We start from the raw sequence: 12,203 nt of genomic DNA, 5'->3' as shown, positions 1-12,203 counted from the left end.
TTAATTCTTTTTGAATGTGTGTTCACATTTGTTTGTAATATTCTTAAGAAGTTTTTTAAGGAGTGAATTAGTAAAATTATTTCTTATTTATTATTTCTTAATAAATAAAATGCACGACAGATATTTTGACATAGATATGGAATATACTCACTAATATACACTCACTGCTAATCACAATATAAAAGAATGCTCCATGTAAAGCTTCTCAATAAAATTCTAAGTTTGATTATAAATAGTTTTCAACAAAGCTGTTGTAATTAATTAAACATTCTTCAATCTCATCACCAAATTCATGTGCTACACATGGTTGACCCATAAATACGAATTAAGTAATGGTGCTGGCCCCTCGTTAATTATATGTTAGTAATTTTTAAAAATAATTATCTTAAATTATTTATCATTTTAGAAATTCGAAAGAATACTAAATTGACCTTTTAACAACCTCATTTTACCTATCATTCAATTATGACATTCTTTAAGCCTTTCACTAAGCTCACTAACAGTCCAAGTATGTGCATGTGCAGAGTTGGAGTTAGAATTAGAAGAAAAAAAAAAGAGCAGTCCGGTGCACTTAAGCTCCCGCTAGTCATTTTAAATTAAAAATTTGTAAATATTCAATAAATTTTGTTAAAACAATGATCAAATTTGAACCAAAGTTATTGAATTCGGGTGAACGTACCATTTGTACTCTAGCTCCACTACTTTGCGTAGAGAATAGCAGAAGAAAATATAAATTGGGGAGAAATTTTGTTAGTTGAAAATAGTTAACTAGGATTGAAAGATTAAACTAAAGAGGAGGAAGTCGTGAAAAGAGAACAAATGTACAAGATCACTCCTATTTATATTTGTCTATATATGATTTTAGATATTCCTCTAGATATATCTGAGAAAAAATTCTAGTAACTTTATCTTTTATCTAAAATATCTAGATATTTCTTCAAAATGCATATCTTACCTACTATATTAGGCTATTCTAGAAACTTTACGGAAAAATCTAGATATCCAAAAAAAAAATCAAACAGACCCAATAGATGTCACAATTTGCTCCTCTGACTATGTTATCGTTGTTCAAAAACAATGCCTACTTTGTAAGCTTGTGTTATACATTATAACCTCTTCATTTTTCTCTCCCATTTCAATGTGGGATTGACTTACTTAAGTTGCCATGTTATCTTCATTTTTCGAAAACTTGTCAGCCTAAAGAAGCTTGCCCGTCATTATATTTGATTAGCTCTAATCGGTCCACCCTCTATCATGGATGTCACAATGACAAAGGTAAAAAGACACTTCCAATTTGCTAGTCTAGCCTTCTCATATTCCATACCAAAAAGGTAAAAGTACTTACCGTAACTGTCACATCTTTGATCCAAATTGTAACAAGAAAATTTTCATCAAAATACAAAAAAAGAACATGACCTGAGATATTTTGTCACACACTCAATATCTAAAGCTAGAGTTTCCATTCATAGGATTCACAAAAAGATAATTACAACAACAAAAAGATCCTTGCACTAGCTAGTACAACGTACAACAAGCAAACATTTCAAGAACTACAACAAAGCCAATTGTATTAGAGCAAAAAGGACAAGGGTCATCATCACTTTTTCAAGGGTCAAATTAAATCAAGAAAAAGATAAAAAAAAGTGACGAACAAGTTAGAGAAAAAGATTATTGAAGTCTTCTCAATTTGTTGCGTGTCATCCTTGCATAGAAATGTCAGTATAAAATTGGAACGACACAGAGAAGTTTGTTCGTTGGTGTTTTCTACCAATAATTTCTTGATCTCTTGAAAGAAGTGGAAGGTGGCTTGATCTGTGGGACAGCAAATGAATTTTCATCTGTCCACTTTCTACTGGACTTGATGTTAGTAACTTCTCTTGATTCTTTTAGCCCAATTTGCTCACCAAAGTTCAAAATTGAAGGAGTAAAAAGTTGGGTCTGAGTCTCCTGCTTTGACTCTGGAAGAGGAGGGGCTTGAGGGACCCAAATACCAACATTTTGTGGTGGAAAAGAACTCAATTGACTCTCAAGATCAGTATCCCAAAATGACAACATATCCTCATCACCAATATTCTGTCAATGACCACAAAAGAATAGATCAGAGCAAGTTTCATTATATTTTAGACTCCGTTGAAGATATAATTAAGTAAATAAAAGGGTACTTTCTATAGTAGCTTAAGCTTTTCCATGAAAAAGTCACACACTATAACATGGTATCAGAGCAGACAGAGATCTATAGCTTGAGTCTCACAATCATCTATTGTTTAAAATAATTTCTACGTAATTGGTCCATGAAAAAAGAATTTGGCCTATACGTGAGGGGTCGTGTTAGAGAGATAATTAAGTAAATGAAAGTATGCTCTCTCTGGACAAGAGGAGTTGCTCGTAAGCACTCTCCACCCCCAATTCTAAGATTGTGGGTTCTAGTCACCAAGGGAGAAAAAATGTGTAAGTTCCTAGGGAAGAGTAAAGCACCTTAAGACATTACAACATGATATCAGATTAGGCATAGATCTTGAGTTCGAGTCTCATCACTATCCATTATTTGAAAGAATGTCCACGTGTTTGGCTCATAAAAAAGAATTAGACTCACACATTAATTGGCATGTGCTCTTTCTACCCGCTTAAACTTTAGAAGGGATATATCGCACATTCCAACCCCGCTCAATTGACAAAATTGTTGACAAAAAGACTAAAAATCAAGAAGCATAAATACAAACCTCGGAGTAACCATTAGTAGTAGAACAATCAAGAAAATCTTCAACATGACAACCAGGCAACATCTCTAAATACTCTGATATACTACTTGTTAAGTTATTTCCCCCTACTGCATTCATCAATTGCCCATTATTATTACATCCACCAACTTTCTCCTTAACAACTTTCACTGATTCCACAGCTGCTGCTGCTCCCTTAGTGTTGCTAGTAACAACAGGCTTACTAATGGGGTTCTGAGACTTCAAATTTGAAACAGACGAATCGACGGAGGAAATTGCTGATTGTGATTTTGATGGAGAAGAGTAGAGAGCAGAGTTTGCTGAGAGTTTTATACCAGTAAGAAGGTATCTATTGTGTTTTTGAGTGTGTTCATTTGCTTTGTGTATTGGAAGATCACACTCTCTACACATAATAGCTCTGTCTTGTTGACAAAACAAGAAACCCCTCCTTTCCTGTGAAACAAAAACAGGGCAAAGCCATCATCAACAAGGTAAAATCAAAAACAGAAATGTCATAATATGAATAATTCTTTTCTCCTATGTACCAAATTTGTCACGATATGTAAGACAGTGACAGAGCCAGAAATTTAGAAATTTTATACAAGGGTATTCAGAACAATTCTAAGATGTTATGATTGGGATTTGAGTCAATGGACTAGAGGCGATGCTTATGCCTCTCTTTTTTTTCAGTCTACGGCAAAGAAGACAAGCGCGAAACACGAAACATGTTCTACCCTCAACCTTCACATCCGTCACTAGTAATCTCAATTTTTTTCCCCTTATTCACTAGTACACTACACACTACAAATTAAATTTTTAACCTATTTATGAGTATTGGCTTTTGACCAAGGGAGATTCATTTCGAACCCCCTTGCTACTACCTAGTTCTGCCACTAGTAATCAACATCAAAAAAAGAAAAAAGACTGAGGTCTATAGAGGCATTACCAATAATTATTTAACTATTTTTAAAAAAATAAAAGAAATTCACAAAAGACCATATGATTTACTTTCTATCCATCTAAGCCTCAATAAATAGTACCATCCAATAATAGATACTTGTACTAATATAAGGTAAAATGTAACAATTAAACAGTTTAGATGCGCAAAAACTTACTCAAACACTTTTGAGATGAAGCTTTTGAAGTTGAGTTATACCTGACAGATGTCACACATAGGGGTTTGTTTAGGAGATGGTTGAAGAAGTGAGAAACGTTGATGTTTGCTAGCAAGTTTATTGACATGATGGACACGATGGTCACAATCATCACAAAGTGCAGCCTCATCTGCTGTACAAAAAACAATGGCTTCCTTCTTGTTACACCCTTCACATTGAATCTTCATTTGAATTTAAATTTAAATTATAGCCTCTTTTTTTTAATGAATCAAGATTCTTGCTATAAGTGAAAGAGGAAAAAAAAAGAAGTTGCTAGAATTGAACAAAGGGAAGTACAGAAATGAAGGAGAGTTTTATGAAAGGAGGATGGAGGAAAGAGAGAAGAAGGGAGGGTTATTTATTGTAGTACTATAATTCGAACTCATGAATTTATTTAATTGTACACATGGGAATGTGTATATAGAGTCTCGAGTGAATTTAAGATTTGAACTTAGTCTATGTTCATTCAACTTATAATTTATTTGTGCTATACACTTCATAATTGATTACCTTTCTTTTTGTACTATACGTTAATGTAACTATGATAACAATAACAATATATTTAATATAGTTTTATCAGTAAAATTTTAGTATGATTGTATCTAAATCTTACTTTTATTTTGATAATTAATAATTTAAAATATTTCAAAAAAAAATTAACATATTTATAGTAAAAAAAAATGTTTGATTCTCCAAATAATAATACGTGCAATATACTTACTTTGTTCCTTTTTAATTGTCATGTATACTAAAAATACTTGTTCCAAAATAGTTGTCATTTACACAATTAAGAGGTAATTAATTATCTTTTTTTCAATTTTTCCCTTAATATTAATTATTTTAGAATTAAAAAAGACATATATAGATAAAAATTAAATAATTGATAAGAAATATATTAGTCAAACAACACTTTTAATTAATTTTTTCTTAAGGATTGTGTCAAATCTTATTATGACAACTAAAAAGAAACAGAGAAAACATAAAATAGGACGGAATATATATATATATATATACTTTGATTAAAGTTAATAAGTTCTATGAAATTCGTATTATCGTAAATACGTCTTTACGATTAAGAAAAAGGATTAAGTGGGTCAAAATAAAAGAAACAACCTTTTTTGAATTGACTTTTGATTTATAAACCAAAAGTCTACATTAAAAATCTTAAACTATACCTTTTGACTTTTATTTTTTAATTTACTCAAATACTTTAAAAGTACTTAAAATTAATCAATTCAATCCTTTTACTTTATAAAAAAATATTATGCATTTCTATTTTAATCTGGGAAGGACTTCAGATAACAGGGGGAGTATTCCAGTTGATAGTTATAGAAAGCTGTAATATATTATATTATAATCAATTATTTGACTACTGACTCAAGTAATTAATTTGGGATTAAGCATAATTGATTGAATGATGGAAAGTTTATCCGTTATACTTTTTACCACATGAATTTTTTGTTTAAGAGTTCCACAACAAATGGAAAAAAAAATACAAAAAGGAAAAATTATCCATTTACACATGTTATATTACTATATTTACTAATATTCTCTATCATTTGTAAAAATATATCAAAAATCCATTTTCTATTAACTTTCTCATTCTCTCACAGATACTTCACATTTAACTTATATCAAATATTCTAAATTCACGCTTAATCTATAGTTTCGTCCTCGACAGTTTTTTCTTTCAATTTCAGTCCATCTATTACTCAATTTCAAGCTTCTAAGTTATGTATATTCAAGTTTTTCCTTATCTAAAATCTCACTTCATTCTCATCTCCTTCGATTTCCTCTGTTTTCTTCTGTAACTTTTTTTTTACTCATATTGTTCACTGATACATATGGAATCCGCTCCATCTTTTAGTATTGGTCTCACACAGTTGAATAAAAATCAAGAAATTCTTATTTCACCAGGTTCTGATTCATCTTGAGAAGGTTACGATGAGGTTTTGAAGATTCACTACTCTTGATACATTTAATTTATGTATCAGATTCTTATGTACCAAGCTTTACTGCTTCTGATACATCTTGTTTATGTATCAGATTCTCATGTATCAAGCTTTAATGCTTATGATATATCGTGTTTATATTATTATTATTTTAAAATATTATTTTTTTGGAAGATTTACTACTTCTGATACATCTAGTTTATGTATCAGATTCCTATGTATCAAGCTTTAATGCTTTTGATACATCGTGTTTTTGTATCGAATTCTCGTGTATCAAGCTTTACTGCTTCTGATACATCTTGTTTATGTATGAGATTCTAATGTATCAAGCTTTAATGCTTCTGATACACCCTGTTTATGTATCAAGTTCAAGTTGTATTTAAATCATTAATATGTCAATTTTATTTTTTAAAAAGTTGTGTATTCCTTTTTTGCAGGGATTGTGGTGTTTTTCTGACAATTTTTGCTGAATATCTTAGTAATGAAATTTCTATTCCAACTACTGCACTACATGCCGAATTCTTCCGTTCAAGATATGCCGCACTATTATGGAATTATGGTTGTCGGAAGGCCAAGGATGGTTATGTTAGCGAAAACGACGATCCAAAATAACCTAAGAGATATTGCATCTCTCCTAGTCAAGGAGAACCGATGGACGTCGAGTAATTTTTTTTTTTGAATTTTGTAGTAGTAGAATGTACAATTATATTTTTGCACCAATAATAAACATTTTTTTGGCTATTCAACAATTTAGCAGACTTTTAAGTTTTTCTCATGTATCAAACTCGAATATAAGATGAAAATCTATGTATCATATTTTTATATATCAAACTTGACTGTTTCTAATACATCTTGTTTATGTATCAGATTCTCATTTATCAAGCCTTACTGCTTCTGATACATCTTGTTTTTGTATCATATTCTCATGTATCAAACTTGTTTGCTTTTGATATATCTTGTTTATATATCAGATTCTCATGTATCATTCTTTAATGCTTCTGATACATATTGTTTATCTATCATAATCTCATGTATCAAGCTTTAGTGCTTCTGATACATCTTGTTTATGTATCAGATTCTCATGTATCAATCTTTACTGCTTCTGATGAATATCTCGATATTCATCTTGATTCACTTGATGAAAATCGAATTTCCACGCTCATCAAAAACCACTGTCTTTCATCATCATCATCATCATCATCATCATCATCATCATCATCATCTTCAATTTTCTTGTTCGCTTGATGAAAATCTAATTTTGGATTGAATTTTTTGTTCGCAGTTATGCTCTGTTTTTTGAGTTTTTCTTCCTCTCCATAACTGTTACGTTTTTTAATGATTATTTTCCTTAATTAACACGGTAATTGATTGAAACAACCAATCCTAACTTAAATTACATTACTATCCATAAATAACTCAACAACATTAATTATTCTACACCCAAAACCTGATGTATCAGCAAAATAAGTAATGTATCAGAAATATGAAAAAAAAGGAAATCGAGTAATTTAAGAAAAATGAGGAATATATTGTAATTGAATTTTTTCAGTATGAATTTAGGTAAAGTTTACAAAATAAAAAAGGCGATCTCCTTATTCGATTTTGAACAATCATCTTCATTTGAACTTTTAAGATTAAATTAAATTCAAGAAACATTTCTTAATAATTTATGGCAAAGTTAGAGTTGTAGTTATGGATTCAGTTGAATCATTTTAGCCAGAGCTCTATATTTTGGATTAAAAAAGTCACTCAACATATATAAATAATTGGCATAATACATAAATATGTTCTTTAATTTGACATCATTTTATATTTATGTCCTTTAATTTTGGGTGTGCACAAGTGAACACTTAAACTTATATAAAATTTAATAAGTAGATACAAGTGTCCTATGTGACACAATATACATAGAATGTCACGTAGGACACAAAATTTTCATGTAAGATGTTATGTAGGATGAATGTGTCTATTTGTTCAAGTTTTGGATAGTTAAGGTACCTACTTGTAAACTAATAAAGTTATATGTCATAATTAATATATTGTTACTTCTTAATGGTAAATTACTTGCATAAATAATTATATCAAATAAAAAATTATATTTATATAGAAAGATTTAAAAGCTTAAATAAAATTTTATACTTGAAATTTGAACTAATAACTAAAGCAAAATTATCGATCCTTTTGTTACTTTACTAGACTTTTTTGTAATATAAAATTCAAACAGATTATGTACAAACAAAAATGTTCACTTTACCCTATTTTTATAACATAAAACTATGATTATTTTTAATGCCGTCTTTTCCACTTAGCTCTGTCATATAATAAAATAATATTCTTTTTTTTTATACTGACTAAAATAATATTCGAATCTATACAAGATCTCTTTACACTTTAATAATACAAAATAAGTATATAAATATTCAGATGAAATCCTGAACATGATTACAAAGTAACACCTGTATTTAATATCAGATTTGTTTTTATCTATTAATATAATTAACTTAATCGTACAAATTAATAACCTGTTTCACCCTTATTGGATAGATATAAATGAACTTTTTTGTAACAAAATATCTCGTATAGCACAGAGAAACAAGGAAATATATTAGTAGAGTACATCACATCACTACTATTATATCTATTTTTTAAAATTTAGAATTAATGATAAAGTTATTCACTTTTTTTATTATCTGAACAACATTCGAACACATTTGGCAAAAAATTATAATGTATATATAAAATATATCAATTTTGAATCCTCTGAACACAATACTAAAGGCTGAATCAGCGTGGTTTAGGGAATTTCAAATATCAATTTGAGGTTTCAAATTTAAATATCGAGCACTATATTTTTATTTTAGAATTTCCTAAATAAAAATTTTGAATTCGTTATTGAGTACATACTATCTACTAGACTAATTATATTTTAATATATAATAATAGATGATGGTTCAAATAAAAATAATAACTGATAATTAAAATATGAAATTCGCGTGATAAGTTCAGATATGTTCATAAACATTATTTTTATATTTTATTGTTATTTATTATTTTTAATAGATTTGTGTAACATGGGTGGGAAGCATGGGATGCTTTTAAAAGCAAGCAAATAGATATATTATTATATAGAATGGATCGAATTAAAAAATGCCAGCAAATTAAAGAAGAAATTGATTAGAGGATTCTGGAGTGAGTTCTTGTGTGCCAGTGCATGGGCGACCAATAACTCTTGTTTTTTGTTTTCCTCTTTACGGGTAAAATAATTTTTTCCTTCACATAATTTTAATTAAATAATTATTTTAAATATTTAAGGGCTATCTATCAGTTATAATTTAATTATTTAAAATTAATTATAAATCAAATTTTATTTAATAGAATTTTAATTAAATAATTTTTTTAAATACGTGGCGGCCATCTATTATTTAAAATTTAATTATTTAAAATTAATTATAAATCAAAATTTATTTAACAAAATTTTAATTATGGAAAAGGGCCTAAAATGTCCTCGAACTATTGAAAATGGTACAAAAATGCCCCTCATGCCCTTTTTCATTAATGAAAAGGTCATTTTTGGACCTAAAGGTGGATATCAAGGGTATTTTAGGCCCGATAGATGGATGAGGACATTTTTATACCATTTTCAATAGTTCGAGAACATTTTAGGCCCTTTTCCGTAGAATAAACCATAGCATACCTCAACCGAAGAATCGAAGTCAAGCGAGCTAATTCATCAATGCTTCTTCTTTCTTCAATGACTCAGAATGTTCACAATCTATCAAATTTACAATATTCGTAAGCAACTGAGTCCGTAGACATCCATATTACTATATATATGTCTAGTTTAGACCCAAAAACTCACCCAAATCTATAATTAATGTTCTAAATCTTAAGTCTAGGGTTAAATCTCCATTTCTTTAAATATCATATATCTAACGATATTCATATAATAAAATACACCTAATATTTAATTATCTATCTCATTATGTCAAAATTTGGAGTATAATATTAATAAATCGCGAAAATTTCTCTTATCCAGACTATTTGCACTATACCTTAACTATGCAACAACATTTTGGACGTTTTAACTTTTTGCAAATCTAGAGATTCCATATATGATAATGTATAATTTTTAATAGAGCATGTTTGGAAAACCACAATGTAATTGAGATTTGGTGTAATTGAGTATAATTACACTCTTTGACATATTTGGTAGACCAAATAATTACTTGGTAAGAGAAGAATTGAGTGTAATTGACGGAAAATAATTACACTTTTCAATTTCCAAGGGAGGGTAAAGAATTGGTGTAATTACATCATGTAATTACATGGAGCCTTTTAAAATTCTTCTTTTATTTATATTTATATTTTTTTCATTTTAATTTATTTTTTATTTCTACTAATTTTTTTTAAAATAGGTTTATTATTCTAATATTTTCTAAATATATATTTTTTATTTTTTTTATTTATGTTTCGTTTCATTCTCATTCTCATTCTCAACCTTTACTTTTTCATTACATGCAATTTTTCATATTATTTATTTATTTATTTATTATTCTATTTCTTTTTAAAAATAATTTTGTTAGTATTCTAATTTTTAAAATCATATTTATGTACATTGTGTTAAAATTTAATATAAGAGCATTATGTTAATTTTTTTTTTTGAATTTAGGATTTATGTCATATTTTCAATTTCATTTGTTTTAGTACTATTGACTTGATATTTCACATTACAAAATATTTATTTTTTAGTTAAACTTGATAGGTTATTTTTTTGTCAAATGTTTTAATAATTTTATGACATTATATTTATAATATTAACATTTTTGTCAAACATACATTTCATGATGTTCATAAATTTTTTATACTTTTAGTTTATTTGATTAAATTATTTAAAATATACTAATTTAAAAAATATAAATATTTTTTTTTATAATTTTAGTTAAGAACATATGTTTGTTAATTAATATTTAATTTAATATAATTTATAAAGATCCTTATTTGTCTAATATAAATTTTAAATTTAGAAAATTAACTTTAATTTTTAAAATTTAATATAACCTTGTAATTACACTTGTAAACCAAACAAAACAATTATAATTACACTGAAATTACATTATGACAAATAAACAGATCATCATAATTACTAGACTGTATAATTACTAGGCTAGTAATTACTACCCTAATAATTACATTAATTCCAATTACCATAATTTCATTCCTCAAGTGACATTGTCATTAGTCTAACTAATTTGTCCTCCCCCACCAAATTACAAACACCATATAATGAGACTTAAACCCAAGTATTTCAAATTATTTCCCTACTGTTTCATTCACACAGCCACAAATCATAATAAATCCTCCCCAGGTGAGTTTCTGCTTCCCTTTCTCTTTTCTTTTCTAAATAAAATAATAATGATATATTAAAGTAACAAATTCTATTAATTTATTTTTATAAATTTAAGACAAGGAGTATAAGGTATTAAATAAAATATCACTTTAATACACTAATTAAATAAATTATCTAAAGTTACTTTTCAAATAAATAATTGTAGTTATTAAATAGTTCAAAATATTCATTAAAAATTTATAAAGTGAGTCTTTTATGAAATAAGAAGCTCTGATACTTCATTAATGATCCATTTTTCAAGTATAACATGTACAACAATCTATGTACTTTTTAAGAAAAAAATTGTTTTCTATAAATATAGAATTAGCATTGTCATGTGGATTGTAGTTCATTTGCTTGTTCTTTTTGTTACTTTTTCCAACAGCAACAATGTTATATGTTTTAATTTTAATAAACTAAATAGATGATTACATCATGCATGACATATTCAACGACAAATATTTTAATAGAAAGATTGTTTTTTGTTTTTAACAATATCTTATAATTATTTAAGTACTATTATATACTATACTAATTGTAGAGTATTATTTTTTCTATTTTGGCCTGATTTACCAGCTAATTAGTAGGTTCAATGATTTCCTATCATTTAGTACATATACAGTCAGCTCCACTAATTTTAATTCATTAGACATTAGCTTGTTTAATACATCGATAAACCTTTATATTTGCTATTATATTTAATTTTATTTTTATAAGATATTTTTGACTCAAAATATTAAAGTCTTTTATTCATATTTTTAAGTTCTCATTACATAGATAAATTAATACTTTAAAGAGATAAGTGCTGAACTATTTTTTTTTTGAATTACATGCATAAATTATTGAAAGTGTGAGTTTCATACCTAAACTATTATGAAGTATGATTTTTTTAATAATATTTTATAAAAGAAATTTTAAAAAATAAAATGAAGGGGATTGTGGTGGAGGAGGGGGGAGGAGGTGGAGTGCGTGAGCAAAATATTTTAAATTTATT

General features: G+C 27.5%; 1 protein-coding gene across 1 annotated transcript; it reads right to left on the bottom strand.

Moving 5' to 3' along the window:
* Positions 1–1,371: 1,371 nt before the first annotated feature.
* LOC129881186 (B-box zinc finger protein 21-like) lies at positions 1,372–4,253 on the bottom strand. Its single transcript, XM_055955575.1, has 3 exons — positions 3,874–4,253; positions 2,721–3,170; positions 1,372–2,073 (listed from the first exon to the last, which is right to left on the bottom strand). Exons 1-3 carry the CDS (start codon positions 4,057–4,059, stop codon positions 1,765–1,767), a joined length of 945 nt encoding a protein of 314 aa, XP_055811550.1. The 5' UTR covers positions 4,060–4,253; the 3' UTR covers positions 1,372–1,764.
* Positions 4,254–12,203: the final 7,950 nt, after the last annotated feature.

This window comes from Solanum dulcamara, chromosome 1 (assembly GCF_947179165.1).
Source record: "Solanum dulcamara chromosome 1, daSolDulc1.2, whole genome shotgun sequence".
NCBI classification, from domain to species: Eukaryota; Viridiplantae; Streptophyta; class Magnoliopsida; order Solanales; family Solanaceae; genus Solanum; species Solanum dulcamara.
The sequence above is the reverse complement of the archived record's forward strand: the minus strand, read 5'-3'. Positions and strand labels throughout refer to the sequence as shown.

What these genes read in the sequence shown, in the direction of transcription:
- LOC129881186 (XM_055955575.1), bottom strand. Translation starts at nt 4,059, where the DNA reads ATGAAGATTCAATGTGAAGGGTGTAACAAGAAGGAAGCCATTGTTTTT. An exon ending in CTATGTGTGACATCTGTCAG is followed by an intron (nt 3,171 to 3,873) that starts GTATAACTCAAC and finishes TTTGTTTCACAG; the next exon opens with GAAAGGAGGGGTTTCTTGTT. An exon ending in CTACTAATGGTTACTCCGAG is followed by an intron (nt 2,074 to 2,720) that starts GTTTGTATTTAT and finishes GGTCATTGACAG; the next exon opens with AATATTGGTGATGAGGATAT.